Raw genomic sequence first — 18,935 nt, 5'->3', positions numbered from 1 at the left:
TTTTGTCTGCTGATGATTTTGCACAGTATAGTTTCTGTGAGAGAACTGACAAGTCTGCAAATAAGCTCATGCAACATTTAGAAAAGGACGAGTGAGTTATACTGGCAAAGAGAGAGAGTGGAACATCTGGAAGACTGGAATGTGAGGAAAGAAGAGAGATGCCATAAGCTAGATAAACTAAAGGTCATACAGCACAAGAAGCAGAATCAACACTGAAAAAGAGAGCTTGACTGAACGACACATTGAGTTGACAAAAGGCCAAAGAAAAACAGAAAGAGTCAATTAGCAATGTAAGATTTATATGCAGTACTCTTATTTGTATTGTTTTTTTTATTATTTTAATACTGTTTCAATTGTTTAACATAATTGCCAATTTAATTATTCTGTAAACTTTTAACCATCAAGTATTTAGTTATACTGTATTTCTCCAAGACTCCACTGTCTTGATTATGCAATTTATATGAATTTTGTTAGTTGAGCAAGATATGTACCATAGTTTTTCAACTGTATGACGCTATCAATTGTAAGACGCACCCTAATTTCAGTACCAACAACAACACAAATACATAAGATACAGCTGTGATTCTAAGACGCACCCCATTTTAATAAATGTTTACTTAGAAAAAAAGTGCATCTTAGAACTGAAGAAATACAGTATATTGTTTCAACCTTGTCCCATGGCAAGAAAAAAAGGCATGGTATTAAGTTAAATTAAGTGTAAGAAAACTTTATCTGGGCTCTGTGAGCTATTAAAATATATCAATATGCTGCAAGTAAGAGCAAGGGGGGTTTGCTGGACAGATCTCTTACCTACTGTGGAATCCTGAGTTGCATACTGAGAAAGCAGATCATCATCTGCTTCTGGAGCCTTTTGGATACTGATGGTTTCTTTCTTTGCAAGGCTGTTTCGTTTGAGGAAGACTGGCTGCTCCAAAACTGGACTGTTTACTGGTTGATAGTTTTCGGAGATGTACTGCTCCTCAGGTAGTAAATAACCTTTTTTAAAGCATTCCAAAAGCCATTGTACTGTTACAACATATGGCCTATTAAACAAAAAAAAGTACATTAAATCAATTGGAAAATAAATTCTTCCAAGAAGAAACATACTATTTCACATTTCTACTAAGACAAGGTATAGTTCCTGAGCAAAGAGAAGTGGCACAGAAACCTGAGATTCCTAAACTCATCTTTCAATATCTTTATTTGTATGTTAATTTAAACATGAAACAATTCTTTCTAAGGAGGCAGTTTGTCTCACAATTTGTGAGCACAATCTATGTACTTCAGGAATCAAATTTGGGAAAGATTATTACAAACTATATATGGATAACATTCACTTAACACTTCAAATCATTTTGAACATGGCATATTGATTTTTTAAAAATTATAATTGAGTAATACAATACTCAGCATTGCCCACAACACAATATGCAATGTGGTGAAACACCAAGTTTACACATTTAATGGTTACCATTCTTTTCACAGAAAAAAAAACATGCAAGGAGATAAAGCATGCAATGAATCCGTACCTCTGCACTGTCTTCTTTAAGAACTGTTTTAGTTCGTTATCATCGTCACCCACAATGACATGTGTCACATCTTCATTAAGTTGATTAAAACGGACGCCACCTCCACAGTTGATAAGCCGTCTAATTTTATCTAATTTCTTTCCACTGAAACCACAAAGGTAAATCTGAAGGGGAAAAAAAGTAAGAAAAAAATTCCTGAAGATATTTGATAATTTACAGGCAAGTTAAGATACTTTCACAAGCAATCAGATCTTCACTTGATGTTTTCTTTGAATAAAAACTGAAGAAACAAACCACTACTCCACATATTGCAAACAAATCTTATTAATGCCAATGAATTATTCCCTAAACATGACCAACAATTGTATGTGATCTCGTGGCTGTTCGCATTTCCTAACTGTTGGAAGGCCTTTTTTTCATCATTTATATGAAAAGTAACAAATATTCTCCACAATATCTCTATTGAATCACAACATCCAATGAATTGTTTCTACAACTAAAGAAAACTATTCTTCAAAGCAATTAACTTCATTTCAAATAAAAGCACTAATGAAAAAGCTACAAAGTCTAAGTGATTCCCTAACAGAGCATCCCTGTATCTTCTATCCCTGGCTGCAGGAAAACTATGGTAACAATAAAGTCAGCACTCCACATTCACTAGGGTTAGGGGCATAAGACCTCTCTGAAAGTGAAAAACCACAAATAAAATATCCTTATAGAGAATATTATAACCCAAATCTAAATAAATCCACAAAAGTCAAAGCTTCAAATGTTGAAGGATGACTATATTTGCTTTGAAGGTATAATCCATGAGTGTAAATCCAAATTCTGCCCAACAGCTCTACCAGCTCCAAATTTCAATTTGCATATCAAGGTCATTTCACAATTGAGAATAGACAATTAGACATACTCTGCATCCATCCAGTAAATCTTCAGGTGCTTGCAAGGAACTAATATCCAAATTGTTCAGTTCATCAGAAGGATGGCCCAATCTGCTGTTCATGGAAGAGCTATACGATGTTTCATTAATTCCTGTTAAATTGATGTTTGAAATGTGGCTGACATCTGAGAAGGTTCGACCTTCGAATAATATTCAAACAAGAAGGTTAAAAGCATATTTGGAAAGCAACATAACTGTACCACTATGATATTAGTTTGCAATAAACAAAAAGGCTAAAAATGCCACTAAATATAAATTATTTTAATCTGTTAACCAGTTTTATCTGGATGTACACATGCTGAAATATAGCAGAGGTAGAGACTAATTTTCTTCTCTCTGTTGTTCCACACAGTGCTCTCCAAGGAGATGGCACATTAAGTATTTGTCTTTTAATGTGTGTAAGCAATGTGTAAGCAAGGGTGTGTGTTTTCTTTATTTTTTTTAACTTGTATATGTCTTTTAAATTGTTTTACACTACAGTAGAGTCTCACTTATCCAACATAAACGGGCCAGCAGAACGTTAGATAAGCAAAAATGTTGGATAATAAGGAGAGATTAAGAAAAAGCCTATTAAATGTCTACTTACGTTATGATTTTACAAATTAAGCACCAGAACATCATGTTTTACAACAAATCAACAGAAAAAGCAGTTCAATGCACGGTAATGTTATGTAGTAGTTACTGCATTTACGAATTTAGCACCAAAACATCACAATTTATTGAAAACATTGACTATAAAACGTTGACTACTAAAAGGAAGACTGTGTTGGATAATACAGAATGTTGGATGAGTAATGGTTGGATAATCGAGACCCTGTATTTAATGTGGTGAATTTAATTGTTTTTACATTTTTATTGTGAAGGTTTTTCCATTGACTCTTTGGGAGTCTATTCTAAGAGAAAGGTGGCATACAAAATCCATAAATGGCCCTCTTAATCTTTACAGACCATGTTCAAAATATTTACTTTACTATTTATGCATTGGAATTTAGAAACTACATAAATGTCAAAGATGTATACAGACATTATTAAAGCATACAAAATGACATTGTCCTTATTTTTAGAGAGGCATACTGGAAAGGCTTGCAAAAATTCTCAGAAACATGGCAAAACCTTCTCAGACTGCAGAAAGAAATTAGTAAAAATAACCAAACCTTTTGTTTTACATAAATTCCACCACTTGGGGAATTTATTACTTACTGTCAAGATTGCTAGCTTGGCTAGTCGGAGTTGATGTATTCGGTGCATTTTCTTGCTTTGATTTGGGGATTACTGTATACATTGATTCATCCTGGCAAAATCCTTTTTCAATGCTGTCAAAAAACCACTGCATAGATACACAATGGATATTCCATCTTCTTGCACATTCATATTTCTGACCTTTTCAACACAGAGTAAAAGAAAGCACAACTAAAACTGACATTTAAAAAATTCACTGAGAAAGATATTCTGCACACAAGATCCTGTCACTCATAATTTCCTTAGAGGTATCTACTGCCATCTGACTTGTGAAAATGAACTAATCTCCCACTTCTTAGAATAAATTTATATTTGCCCTCAAAATGGCTGCATTGACACATTGAGTAGTGCTGCTTTTTTGGCCATCCGTACAATTCAATATTCAGATTTAAAAAAAAATCGTGTCAGAAGCTAACATGCTACAAGGTGGTTCTGGTGTGAGAGAATGGGCAGTCTACAGACACACTGTCCAGGGGACGCGCGGAGGTGTTACCATCCTGCTGGGAGGCTTTTCTCATGTCTCCAGATAAAAATGAGTGACTGTAATTGTGTTATGTCTGAATTGTAGGAAGTAGATGCAGTACAAACAGGACCAGCAATTTTTAAACAGAACTTTCACTTCTTGATTTTGATGAGACAGAGACACTACTTAAAATTATCCTCATGAGAATATCCAATAACATTACTGTGGTCCAAATACAACCACCTAACCTGTTTAGGTTTTTTTTTTTTTACCATAATCCACTCTATTATTGAATGGTTTTTAAAATTATTTTTGTATTGCACTTTTTAAAATTATGACCAAAGGGTGGGATTGTTAGCTGCCTTGAGTCCCCACGGGGAGAAAGGTGCGGTATAAAGAAAATAAATAAATAAATAGCAGAAAAAAGGTTTTACTAAAGGCTATGTTCCAATTTAGTGGAATCTAATGCTAAGCAAAAGTGAAAATGTAAGAGATGGTGGATCTTCTCAATATTTGTAATTTACAGTACACATTGGGCTATTCGGGGGCGGGAGCATTCTTCACCACACCACACCACACCACACCAACACTTCCTAGGCTGACACTGCAAGCAAATATGATCACACTATCCCACCATAAAGAAGATTAAAATGCCACTGTTACAACCTGCCTCTGCATAACATAACTACAGTCAGCCCTTCACATTCACTGGAGATTAGGAGCATGGTACCCTCATAAAAGTGAAAACACATGAATAAAGGCATTATTATTTTTTGACCTGAGAGAACACCTCTCTAAAAACATCTAGGTCCTTCAGCACAACTCTACTGTCAACATCTACTAGAAGCTGACCACAGAATAACAGAAGAAATATACATTCCTAGAGAGGTATTCTCTCTAGAAATCTCTAAGTCATCCAGCATGACCAGAGTACATTGACCATTGTCACACCTAGAGATTCCTAGAGATAATATGTTAATCAAACCTGTGAATAAACACTCGTCAACACACATTTTGGTGCCTCAAATGTTATACCTGTTTTGGGGGCTAACTGAACTGTTGATTCCAAAAATGACATCATTTTTCCCCTATCACCTCTAGTATTTGAGATACAGAACTCATGTCTTCTTCTGCTCCCCCATAATAACCATGATAATGATATCTAAGAAACTAGAGATAATGCGGTCTATCCAATGCAATTTTCTGAATCAGCACCACAAACAATCCCAGGATTAAGACTAAAAACTGAGACATCAAGAATTTTTTGCTGTTTTTGTTGGGCTGTAAATTAACTCCTCAAAAGCCAAATCTGAAAATATAGACTGTACTTCCTTCCTGATCCTCAGAGCCAGACCATCCAGGAAGTAGAGGTGTTCAGGAAACTTTCCACTGCTATTATCCTACCCTTCTAATTGCTGTTATAACTGAAGTTTCTCCTTGAATGTTGGTGGCAAACTCCACTATAGCAACAACACTCACCCACTGTTTTCACTGGTGTTGATGAATTGGAGCAAGTTGCAAAAAAAGAACTTGGGAGTCTGCAGGTTGCCAGCAGGCTGTGCTTTGCCCACAGTATATCCTCTGCACTTGAGATTCACACCTGATTCATAATTAAATCTAATGTTTGTAATCATGAATCAATGTAGAAATATAAGAAGCTTCCTGAGTTAAACCCAAGAAAAACTGTGTTTGTTTCAAACAGAAATTTACCTTTTGGCTCTTGAACAATAAGGTGAGTGCATTCATTCAATTTGAGTTGCCCTGTATACTGGCCACCATTTTCGGTAGTGAGACGTTGAACCTCTTTTCGGTCTGTGCTGCTCAAGCCAGTTACACACACCGTACAGCCGAAAAACAAAGGGCACAAATAGTCATCCATGTTTATGTCTGTGTATCTAATCATCCTGTTGGAACCAAGGACAATAACAAGATACAATAGAGTCTCACTTATCCAAGCCTCGCTTATCCAAGTTTCTGGATTATCCAAGCCATTTTTGTAGTCAATGTTTTCTAGATATCGTGATATTTTGGTGCTAAATTCGTAAATACAGTAATTACAACATAACATTATTGCGCATTGAACTACCTTTTCTGTCAAATTTGTTGTATAACATGATGTTTTGGTGCTTAATTTGTAAAATCATAACCTAATTTGATGTTTAACAGGCTTTTCCTTAATCCCTCTTTATTATCCAAGATATTTGCTTATCCAAGCTTCTGCCAGCCCGTTTAGCTTGGATAAGTGAGACTCTACTGTACTTAACATTTCTCATTAGCAGATAAACCATATCTGAGTTCAGTCACATTTAGAGAAGACCCACAGAAATCAATGTGGTTTATGTTAGTTATCCAACTAACTCCAATCTCACTTATTTTAATTAATCAATCTCCAATTCTATGAAAGTATCTATGTAACAGTACAAAATTCTATGGTAATGCATCGGTCAAATAAATAAATGTTATTGATTAGTCCTTAGGCTATATCACTATACTCAACCAAACAACAAAGCATTAGTCAAAGATATCACTCTACATTTTTGCCATTCTCCCATTATTATAAGTGGGGATAATTGGTTGAAATTATTCTTTCTTAGTACTGAGACTGAGCAAAAGCAAGATTGTGTAGTAATTTTAAAATCTTTATTAAAGTAGCTCTTAATTTTTTACTTTGTAGAATGTTAATAAATGTACAAATTGCAGTCTTACCTATGTTTGGATTTATCCCATAACGCTTGTATCCAAGAGGGAAGCAAAACAGGTTTCTTTAAATTAGCAGCAACTAAGTATTTTTTGCTTCCAACTTCTCCAGCTATAAGATGTGTTACTAACACATTAAGATCTCGGTATGCACGGCCTCCCATCATCTGTACATGCTTATGGAGTTCTTCCTAAAATAGGAGCACATAAAAACAATGAAATTACACAGATGAAACAAATTTGGAAAGCACGAGAAAGGCAAACAACGCTATACAACTGCAATACAGTAGAGTCTCAACATTTCCTTATCCAACATTCTGGATTATCCAACGCAGTCTGCCTCTTAGTTGTCAATGTTTTTGTAGTCAATCTTTTCAATACATTGTGATGTTTTGGTGCTAAATTCGTAAATACAGTAATTACTACATAACATTGCTGTGTATTGAACTGCTTTTTCTGTCAAATTTGTTGTAAAACATGATGTTTTGGTGCTTAATTTGTAAAATCATAATGTAATTTGATTTTTAATAGGCTTTTCCTTAATCCCTCCTTATTATCCAACATATTCGCTTGTCCAATATTCTGCTGGACCGTTTATGTTGGATAAGTGAGACTCTACTGTACTAGTAGAAGTATAGCTCAAAAATAGTTTGAAAAGCACAACAGAAGCAATACTGGCACACTTGAGAAGATTCGGGGAAAGGCACAATATATCGACAATGCAAACAGGGATAGGCATTTTACATTCTAATTCTAATCATGATGTATTGTGTACCATTATAAATTATTGGACATGCTGGGTGAGGATTATGGGAAATGTAGGTCAATGATTCCCTATCTCTGATATACAGCATAGGAGAATCAGGAAGTGGACAGTTTTGGCATTATTGTAAAAAACAGAGGAAAAGAAAGGATATAATAATTTTCAAATTATACAATAAAGTCTATCCTACCAAAAAATATGGCAAGTATCTTTAAATTGTGGAAGCATAGAATTGAAATGTATGTTATTGAAAAAAATCTTATATGAAAGAGCAATGCATCTATGTATCTACCTAGCTACCAACCTATGTTCGTATGTATTTCCAAGATGGCTCCCACTTTCAGAGAGCCCTCTGACCCCTCTGATGATAGATCTGCACAAAACTTGGCACATATATCCAACATGACCATCTGTAAATACTGGAGGGGTTTGGAGAGGTCCTGGATGTTAGGAATACTGGTGGGGTTTGGAGCGCAACGACAGAGGATGATGGGAATTACAGTTCATCGACATCCAGAGAACAGTGTGAACCCAACCAACAATGAATCTTTATCAAACCTGGCATGCATACTCATGAGCCACTCTGAAAGTGGGTTTGAGGTTTTAGTTGCTATGACTTTGTACCACTTTTACTGCTAGAAGAAACCTAATATAATAATCTAGAACAGTGTGGTCCAATTTTTAGTTACCCAAGTGCCAATCAAATTTTAGTATAGATGTGTGAGGGCCAGAGATATTCCAGAAAAAAATGTTTCTTAAAAACTTAAAGCAGTAAGAAGGGTAAATGATTTTTTTCCAAATGTTAAGTTAAAATATTTTTCCAGTAAGGGCAAGGGCCAACAAAAATGAATTGGTGGGTCACATGCGGCCCGCAGATTGGACCACACTGATCTAGAAGATAAACCACACACAATGGATGAACAATGTATTCCAAAATACATTACCCTAGTTTCCTTCTGAAGATTTGTACATGATATCGTCACATCAGCCATGGTCATATTAAATACTGGATAATCAGCTCTTGGGACACACCGTTGGTTCTTCATACAATAGATAACAACCTGTGGTCCTACAATTCTACAGCCCAGCTGAGAAAACGTAAATGGAGAAAGTCAATAGGATATTTTCTTCATAAATAAATCCACCAAAGCTAATATATATCTTGATAAACTAACAAAATTCATGTAGACTGCATAATCAGGACAGTGGATTCTTTCACAGTGGAAGAATGGTAAAATCTATTACTCCATACTGACAGTAGATCTACTATCCTGATAATATGATGAAAAAATGGATTTGTTTCTACTGGCCTCTATTATATTCTCATTAAAATACTCATATTTGGCCACTGTCTGTGGAATAGCCATCAACAGAACTGGAATCCATGTATAACTCTACCCCATAACATTTTCATTAGCCTATACATTGACTCCCTGAACAGGTTTTCATTCTTTTGTCCAGTTTTCAGGCCAAGGGCCCTTTATCAAGATACTGTAATAACCTATCCAAGAACAAAAATAAAATGCAAACCTTTTGAAGGTGATTAAAAACAGTGCCACTGAATGGATCACATATATAAAGGGATTTGTCATTCTCTTGTATTCTCAGTGCAGTTTCATTTTCAAGAATTTGGAGATATTCTTCTGACTGAAATTCTTTAATGGACTGTGAAATAAATAGAAGCAACAGTACATATTCTCTGAATTTGCACAAAAAAATCAAATTCTAATTTAGTTATTTTGAATGCTTCCCGCAATACAAATTCAAAAAGATACATAATTGAAATTATTTTAGCTAAATTTCCTATACAGTAAGAAGAATTCAAACAGTAAGAAAGGAAGGAAATTCAAAATGGCTTCTACTCTGTTTGGTACCATGCATATTCATTTCAAAACGGATGTAAATTCCACTGAAATCAATGGAACTTACCACAGATAATTATAATGAAGGAAAGGCCAGAGGTTGACCATAGAGTCAAAGAAAAATGGACCCATGCTGAAGAAAAAAATGTTCGGAAACAGAGAAATCATTGAAACTTTTGAATTATTAGGAATCTAAAAAAGTCAGATTAAGATTAGCAGTGCCTACTGACCCTACCATTGACTAAATGGTTCTTTTATTTATTTATTTATTTTTCGTGTCAGGAGCAACCGGAGTTGCTTCTGGAGTGAGAGAATTGGCCGTCTGCAAGGACGTTGCCCAGGGGATGCCCGGATGTTTTACCATCCTTGTGGGAGGCTTCTCTCATGTCCCCGCATGGAGCTGGAGCTGATAGAGGGAGCTCATCCGCACTCTCCCCGGGTGGGATTCGAACCTGGCAGCTTTCAGGTCAACAACCCAACCTTCAAGCTACGAGGCTTTTATCCCCCTGGCCACCGGGGGCTCTGGTTCTTTTATTAATAACAATGTAAGAAAAAAGTTAAACAAATAATTTTGACTGCTGCTTGCTTGTTGGTTTTACATTACAGCTTAATGACTGACGTTTCATGATTAGCTATCTCTTCAATATCCTCATAGATTTGCTATGCGTTGTTGCTAGGTAGATCTCCTAAACTGCTATAAATGCTAAGGTATATGTTTGCTCTGGTGATTATCATAGGCTATCACTCATGGGTGAGTACAATTGTCTTCCAAGAGTAGAGTTTTGGCAGCAAGTCCATAAGTGACTGTAGAAACCTATTCTGGATTCCCATGGTATTTCACAGTGAGGACGTACATTTCCAGGTGGAACACACCTAGAAATTGTTTCTCACTTTTGCCCTATTTGTGCCTCTTCAAAATCCATAGCACTGTTGGTAACAGCTGATCTCCAGAATGCTTGAATGTTTATTCCACATTTTGGGTGAGCTTTAAGCCCGTCTAAATCTCTTTTGCTGTCCACCAACATTCTGTTTTTCATTCTTGAACTGAGAGTTAACTTCTTTGAGACTGTGATTGTGCATTCGGACAATATGCCCAGCCCAACAAAGTTGATGGTGGAGGATCATCATTTCAATGCTGGTGACAAGGAATGTTTGCTCTGGTGCCAAATTGCTCAAATTAAATATTTACATAACTCCACCACCACTGTCATTTACATTGCTGTTTTCCGTTCAAGTCTCCATTCCTTGAATCTAAAATTAGGCAAATTTCCTCCTTTAATGGCTATGCCCAACACTCCCTTCCATGCATCTAATTTATGCAACCCCCAGCTTCACTTCTGCTCCCCAGATCACAATTCTGAGAATGAACAACTTCTCCATCCTGACTAGTAATGTAGTTAAGACAGTTTAACTAAACATTGTGTGAAGAAGTACTTTCTTTTAAGTTCCCAAACCACTCACACACAGTGAACATTGGACATTTTATTTACAGAGGGTTATTTTGCCGAATGTCCTAATCCCCACACAGAATATTACTTTTTTAAAAAAAAATAGCAGGTGCACCCTGGGCTATTTTCATTATGTTATCACAATCATATACCATACAAGAATATATAGGTTATGGCTTAGCTAAAATGCCAATGCCAATGCCTCCTCATTGCTCGCTTTGAACAAATCCTACAGGAGCTAAGAAAGAGGAAGGAGACAGGGATAACTTTTCTGCTTTCATTTTGGAACTTCTGCTGAAAGCTCCACTGGCTGCCGATAAACTGCCGGGCCCAATTCAAGGTGCAGGTTTTGACCTATAAAGCCCTATACAGTTCGGGCCCTACCTATCTCCGTGATTGCATCTCCTCCTATGAGCCAGTGCGGACCTTAAGATCTTCCGGGGAGGCTCTTCTCGCACTCCCACCACCGTCTCAAGTGCGGCTGGTGGGGACGAGGGAACGAGCTTTCTCGGCAGTGGCCCCCCGGCTCTGGAATGCATTGCCAAAAGAGATCAGGCAATCCCCTACATTATCCAATTTTCGTAAGGAACTGAAGATCTGGTGGTGTCGGCAGGTTTTTGAGTAATTACATTGGATTACCGCCGATTTCTGGGCCTGAATATATTGCACAAGATTTCCCTAGCCTAAAATGATACATTTTAATATATTGGTTTTATGGTTCCCGTCCCCTTGATCTGGTCATGTAAGTGTGATTTATTGTTATAATTGTATTATTTTGCTTTGTTTAATAATGTGTATTATGTTGTTATGTAATGTTTGTGTTTGCTTTTATGACTGTAAACCGCCCTGAGTCCCATCCAGGAGATAGGGCGGTATATAAATAAAGGGTTTTTTATTATTATTATTATTATTATTATTATTATTATTATTATTATTATTATTATAAAGCCACAATATTTTTGCCTTCTGTAAGACAAAAACTTTAATAGGAAAAGTCATCAGGCATTCTCGCTGCATCCAAGCATGGCTCAGTCTTATTTTCAGTGAACACCTCACATATGTAAAAAACTTACTTACTTCAAGAGCCTGAAGGAAAAAATCTGAGTTCCCTGGAGTCTTGATGAACTTCACAAGATATGGTTCCTTGTTATTTTTCATCATTTAACTAATGGGGAAAGAAGAAATAGCAGATGTAACATTATATAGGCAAAGGAAACATTAACAAAAAGTAAATGGAACTGATAATAGTTCATGGAAATATGTGTTCAAATATAAAATCACATCCCTGTGTTTGTCAAAGCAATCATTCAAATCCTATGCTAGAAAGAACTTATTTTCTGATGATGACAAAAGGAAAAAAAACCTGTTAGTGAAAATAAAAAAATAACAAATGGTTGTAACACTATAAATGGTGATTGATCTTTTTTCCAAACAAGTTCTTTTCACTTCTATCAGCTACGTAATTACTGTATATTGGTTACATGTAACCATTATACATACACTCTTCATCTAAGGGAAAATGAGGCTAAAATAACCATCTCATGGCAGTCTTGGTAAGGATGGATCGTAAATCTTCTTACACGTGTATAATACTATTATTTTGTTATGTCTGGAGAGACAAAACAAAACCTGCCAAAGAGTCCTACTAGTGCCTCAACTACAAATCCCGGTATTCTACAGGATGCAGCTGTGGCAATTAAAACCAAATAATTGCACTAAAAACTCTATGTAACACAATTTTTGTTTCTGGATTATAAATGTCATTTCCTAATCGATTTTATCACAAAAACATGGAAAATGTTTTTTAAACATTTTTAAACTTTGTTTTTGCAGGACATTATGCAGCGTATTTTGCTATAGTTTTTCAGTGAATATCTCAATCTCAACCAATTCAGCATAGTTTGTGGCAGCCACAAAAACAAAGTTTTTGAATGGCAACAACTACTTTCAGAGTAAGTACCAAACAATTAAGTTCCCAGGTGATGTTTTATAGCACAAGGGAAAACCCTCTACCTTTACAGATGTAGTTGGGCTGTCGCTCCCATCATCCTCGATCATCAGGCATGATGGGAAATTACAGTCCAATGTCAGCGGGAGGGAGCCACACATTAAATGTAGTAACAGGTAAATGAACCCTGATAAAATGTAGAAATAATCCCTTTTGACACTTTAATTGTCTTGGCTCAGTGCTACTGAATCATGAGATATTATTTTAGCTGTTTCCTTTTATAAAGGCAAGGTTTAATTTTATGTTAATGGTTGTATGTTTTGAAGGTTTTATATTATATTAATATTATATTATATATTATTGATTGCTTTTATTATTAGCTGCTTTGGGTCTCTTTTTAAAAGAGGGAAAGTGGGGTAGAAATTTATTTATCATGTCAGAAGAGAATTGTGAATACAGTTATAATGTATAAAAAACCCACAAATAGAGTTAAAACGTGGCATTATACTAAATTTGTTGTAAGTGGTCTGTGGTTTCCTCTTCTCCAACTCACATGCTGTGGACTCCGCTTTGTAGCCCCAGTTTTCAAAATTAGCTCTCCATCTCCAGAGTGCAGTCTGTTCAACGCCTCTAAGTCATCCGGTCTTCTGTGTGCCCAGAAGGGAGTTTCTAATCCGGTATTTATTTATTGTATCAGAAGTGAACCGAGGGCACAGTTGTAATGTATTTGAAAAGACAACCAAAGTTAAAAACTTGGCATTATACTACCGGTATATGTCCTTTGACCAGTAGCTGGTGTTGCTATAAGAAGTTCCTCCATTGTGCATGTGGCAGGGCTCAGACTGCATTGTAATAGGTGGTCTATGGTTTGCTCTTCTCCACACTCGCATGTGGAGCGCCGTACAGGGAGCGGACAACTCCCATGTTACAGCAGTTCCACTGGCTACTGGTCCGCTTCCGGGCTAAATAGAAAGTGTTGGTTATTACCTATAAAGCCCTAAATGGTTAAGGCCCAGACTATTTGACAGATCGCATCCCACCTACAAACCCACTTGGACACTGCAATCAGCAGAGGGGGCCCTCCTCTCGGTCCCACCCCTGTCTCAAGCACTGCTGGTGGGAACCAGAGAGGGGGCCTTCTCCATAGTCGTCCCTTCCCTCTGGAACTCCCTCCCTAAAGAAATCAGAACAGCCCCTTCTCTCCTCTCCTTCAAGAAACAAAAAAAACCAAACTTATTATTATTTTTGTACGCTAACTTATGGAAAAGATGTTTAGTTTTTATCTCCCATTCTAACCCGTCTGGCAATATTGACAACAAACTCCTTACCGTAACTTATTGAAGAGTTATATATTTTATATGTTGTATTTCTATATTTTATACAGATTTTAACTACTTAAGGTGCTATTGATGAGGTCTGACTGAGTTATATAACATATCTTTTAGCCAAGATTGTTCAATTGTTTTATTTTTAACTGTTGTTAATTGTTTGCTTTAATTGTTTTAATTTGTTATTTACACATGGCATTGAATGTGTTGTCGAAGGCTTTCATGGCTGGAATCTCTGGGTTGCTGTGAGTGTTCCGGGCTGTACGGCCATGTTCCAGAAGCATTCCCTCCTAATATTTTGCCCACAACTATGGCATGCATCCTCTGAGGTGGTCTGTTGGAAACTATGCAAGTGGGGTTTATATATCACTTAAAACATGGTGGTTGTTAGAGGGATCCTCTCACCTCTGCAGGAGTCTACCATATACTATACAGCTGTGGACAAGTCTACATAGGGACCACCAAATGCAGCAATGTCCAAACACGAATCAAGGAACATGAAAGGCACTGCAGACTAACTCAACCTGAGAAGTCAACCAGAGTAAAGCACTTGATGAACCAACCTGGACGCAACATATTATTTGAGAACACAGACATGCTAGACTAGTCTGACAACCACCATGTCAGACTACACAGAGAAGCTACTGAAATCCACAAGCATGTGGACAATTGGTTGTGGGGCCAGGCATTCGAATAAGAATCAGCAGCGTTAATTATTATTATGTACGCCAGAACTCAATTGACAGACCCAGTCTTTTGAACTTGAACACATCCATTTGTATTTTAGAATGTTTTTATGAATGTTGATGTAAGTTAACAATTTTTAACCTGATTTATAGTGTATTGTATAATTTTTATGTGTGTGCTTATTGTAAGCTGCCCTGAGTCCCCTCTCGGGTGAGAAGGGTAGGATATAAATGTTGTAATAAAATAAATAAAATTTCAACAGAAAGGAGGAAACCATGAAAATGAACAAAATGGCTACCAGTATTAAAGAACTCTAAAACCAGAACAGTAAAGAAAAGGCAACACTCAAAAACGGGAGAATTCCAGACAGGAAACAATCAGGGCCAGTTAACACCTCCCAACAAAGGATCCCCCCGGACAGGAATCAGCCAGGCCTTGAAGCTGCAAGACTATTCAGTGCTAATCAAGGTGATTAATTGCAACATTCACACTTGCCTCAGGCAGACAAGAGTTCTTTCTCCCACCCTGGACATTCCAGATAAATAACCCTCACTTGCCTAGTTTCCAGCAGATCTCTCAACCTCTGAGGGTGCCTACCATAAATGTGGGTGAAACGTCAGGAGAAAATGCTTCTGGAACATGGCCACACAGGAACCCATAAAGATGATTTATTATTATTATTATTATTATTATTATTATTATTATTATTATTATTATTATTAGGCAGAGAAGGCCCAAAAGACTTTCTTTATATTCACATCTCCTAGGACATTGAGCCACGGAGCAGAAAGCGGAGTCAAACTGCATTATTCTACAGAATGTGCCCCTTCTGTGTTTGGCACTACGACTCCCACCAGAGGCCTTGCTGGCTGAGGAGCTGTACTCATTCTCAGGCGGAGAGGCCGCTCACAGCCCGCTGCTCTGGTCCCCAAGAAAGAGAGGAAGGATTCCCACGGGTGACGCGGAGGCGGGGTTACCTCAGCAACACGTCCTCGGTCACCGCGGGCGCAGAGGGAAGCCTGAGGGCGCGACCCCCGCTCCTCTCCTACGCGCTGTCCTCCCCTCTCACCGAAAACTCCCGTCTTCCAAAGGCTGGCGGGAAAAGACGGGAGGACAGAGCGCGCATGCGCTAGTGACGGCTCTAGCCGTCGCCGGCCTCCAAATCTTTCAAAGTTTTCCTTAAAGGGGCAGGGTAAAGAAAGGCAGAGGCTTGGCGATTGGTCGGGAAGTAGAGTGAGCATGGCCCCTTTAAATATTGTTTGCAGGTGAAGAGATGGGGTGTTTTTGGAGTTTTCTTCCGGCGCATGGAGAGAAGTAGCTTTCCAAACTTTGGGAAAGTTTCAGAGAGGAAACCCTGGTGCCCAAGCCCGTAGCCAAGAGGGCAGTTTAGAGGTTCAAACCAACCCCGAAATGTATTGTCGAAGGCTTTCATGGCCAGAATCACTGGATTGCTGTGTTTTCCGGGATGAATGGCCGGAAAAAACTTTTTGAAAAAACTTTTTGAAGTGACCAAAAATCAGTGGAGTGAAATGTTCCGAAACTTGAAAGAACACTCTGAAAACAGGAATCCAGACATGAATCAATCAGGGGCAGCTAACACCGAACAAAGGATTCCCCCAGGCAGGAAGGAGCCAGGCCATGAAGCTGGCAAGGCCATTAATGCTAATCAAGGTGATTAATTCTAACATCCACACATGCCTCCATCAGACAAGAAGCATTCTCTCCTGACGTTTCGCCCACATCTATGGCAGGCATCCTCAGAGGTTGTGAGGTATATTGGAAAGCTAAGCAAGTGGGGTTTCTGTGGAAGGTCCAGGGTAGGAGAAAGAACTCTGGTCTGATGGAGGCATGTGTGGATGTTGAAATTAATCACCTTGGTTAGCATTAATGGCCTTGCCAGCTTCATGGCCTGGCTCCTTCCTGCCTGGGGGAATCCTTTGTTCGGAGGTGTTAGCTGCCCCTGATTGATTCATGTCTGGATTCCTGTTTTCAGAGTGTTCTTTCAAGTTTCAGAATGTTTCACTCCACTGATTTTTGGTCACTTCAAAAAGTTTTTGTGGACATTAAAAATACTACAAGAGTTATATCCTTGGATTTCTGTTTTCAATGATACAACATAACGACATTATATTTACCTACATGTCATCGGCTGCAAGAATAACCTTTGCTCGACAATGGGAATCGGAAGAAATACCAGCAAAAGACCTCTGGTTAGAAAAGCTTGACGAAATTTATGATATGGACAGATTAACATATTTATTTAAAGAAAACAGAGGCAAACCAATAACAAATACAGACTGGAATAAATACAAAAAATACAGAAAACAAGCAATGGACCAGAAGGAAAGGAGAATCCTTGGAATCCAAACAAAATGGAGACCAACAAACAAGAAAAGACAATATAAATATTTGAATATACAGTAGAGTCTCACATAAACGGGCCGGCAGAACGTTGGATAAGTGAATATGTTGGATAATAAGGAGAGATTAAGAAAAAGCCTATTAAACATCAAAATAGGTTATGATTTTACAAATTAAGCACCAAAACATCATGTTATACAACAAATTTGACAGAAAAAGTAGTTCATTACGCAGTAATGCTATGTAGTAATTACTGTATTTACGAATTTAGCACCAAAATATCATGATATATTGAAAACATTGACTACAAAAATGGCTTGGATAATCCAGAACGTTGGATAAGTGAGCGTTGGATAAGTGAGACTCTACTGTACTGTACTCTACTCACTGGATAAGTGAGACTCCACGAAGAGTAGAAAACAGAAGACAAAAACTTTTACCCCTTCCCCTTCTTTTTGTTTTTTTTCTTTCTCTCTTCTTCTCCCTTCTTACTCTCTTTCCTTTCCCCATAATTTCCCCTATATCTCTATTTACTATTATCTCTTGTTCTCTTCTTTCTCCCTTCCTCCCCCCCCCCCCCCCGGCTTTCCCCTTTTCCCTATATATATCTTTTATGTAAAGTGTTTAAAATCTAAATAAAAATTATTTTAAAAAAAACACAACATAACTAGGTCATTATTACCCCCAAGGATCAGAAAGATTTGCACATCCACTGATTTTGTGGGGATTTTAACCAACATAAACTTAACAGTACTATTTCATGAAAGACCCCAGGGACTATCCAGTCCAAGCTCCTTCTGCCAGGCAGAAAAAGAAAAAACACCTGTGCCCATCAGCCCTGGCCAGCATCATCAGTGGTCCAGGGTCAGAACATTGAAGTTCTAGTCCAATGTTTGGAAAGCCTTTCAAGTGTCTCATTTCATGGTTTATAAAAATGTTGCTGTCGGCATTGCTTTTACTGTGCATTCTTTACTCCAAAGATCAGCCTTGGAGATTATATGGTAGTATTATAGTTTTCTTAGGACGACCTGCAGATGTGCCCATCATTCTCAGCCAGCATCCTCAATGGCAAAGCGATGTATATGGCAGCCTAGCATGCTTCAGCAAGATTGTTTAAATATGGATGAGAACTATAACACCTTCTTTATTTGACTGTAAGTCCTAGCTAGCATTCAGTAGTTAATGAATGATGGGCCTCACCGTGGAATAGCAGCTGGAGCACCATACATTGAGCAAGGTTGTTTTAGAAAAATAGCTTGGAGTGGACAACAAATATAAAACGGGGGAAGAAAATCATTTGAAATAATGACATGATTATAATTGTATAGCAGGGCTTCCTTGTTAGTGAGAAGCTTCCTTAAGTTTCCCAAAGATGTGAGACTTGATGCCTGATTAGAGAACTTGAATATTTGAATCATGACTCCATTTGATTTCTGAGTGTCTTCAGACATCTGTTTTGTTATTAAAGCAATGGATGTTTGTTTGTTTTTTATATAAAAGTTTTTTTCCCTCTTAGTTTTCTTCCTTCTCGTTTTAGTTGATGGTTCTATAACGCGAAAACAAAATCTGATGTTTATTGTTAGAAAGCTCAAACATCAAAATACACTTTTAAACAAATGGTTGCAAAAGGGTATATCATTAGTTAGGATGGACAGTTCGTTTAAACTTAT

At 37.4% G+C, this 18,935-nt stretch overlaps 1 protein-coding gene across 2 annotated transcripts in view; it reads right to left on the bottom strand.

Annotated features, from left to right (window-relative positions):
* topbp1 (DNA topoisomerase II binding protein 1) overlaps positions 1–16,032 on the bottom strand; it is a 44,316-nt gene extending 28,284 nt beyond the window's left edge. Inside the window, exons 1-10 of one of the 2 annotated variants that reach the window (XM_062957324.1) lie at positions 15,882–16,032; positions 12,019–12,106; positions 9,162–9,296; positions 8,576–8,719; positions 6,878–7,059; positions 5,882–6,075; positions 3,670–3,849; positions 2,440–2,609; positions 1,530–1,693; positions 811–1,043 (exon numbers count right to left, since the gene is read on the bottom strand). In XM_062957324.1, coding sequence (XP_062813394.1) covers positions 811–1,043; positions 1,530–1,693; positions 2,440–2,609; positions 3,670–3,849; positions 5,882–6,075; positions 6,878–7,059; positions 8,576–8,719; positions 9,162–9,296; positions 12,019–12,102 — 1,486 coding nt within the window. In that variant the 5' untranslated portion in view covers positions 12,103–12,106; positions 15,882–16,032. Of the gene's footprint in view, positions 1–810; positions 1,044–1,529; positions 1,694–2,439; positions 2,610–3,669; positions 3,850–5,881; positions 6,076–6,877; positions 7,060–8,575; positions 8,720–9,161; positions 9,297–12,018; positions 12,107–13,442; positions 13,942–15,881 lie in introns of those variants that run through there. The other variant, XM_062957325.1, reaches the window with a different exon arrangement.
* Positions 16,033–18,935: the final 2,903 nt, after the last annotated feature.

The sequence above is a fragment of the Anolis carolinensis genome, chromosome 6 (genome assembly GCF_035594765.1).
Source record: "Anolis carolinensis isolate JA03-04 chromosome 6, rAnoCar3.1.pri, whole genome shotgun sequence".
NCBI lineage: Eukaryota > Metazoa > Chordata > Lepidosauria > Squamata > Dactyloidae > Anolis > Anolis carolinensis.
Note: the sequence above shows the minus strand (reverse complement) of the source record. Positions and strands in the feature narration are given on the sequence as shown.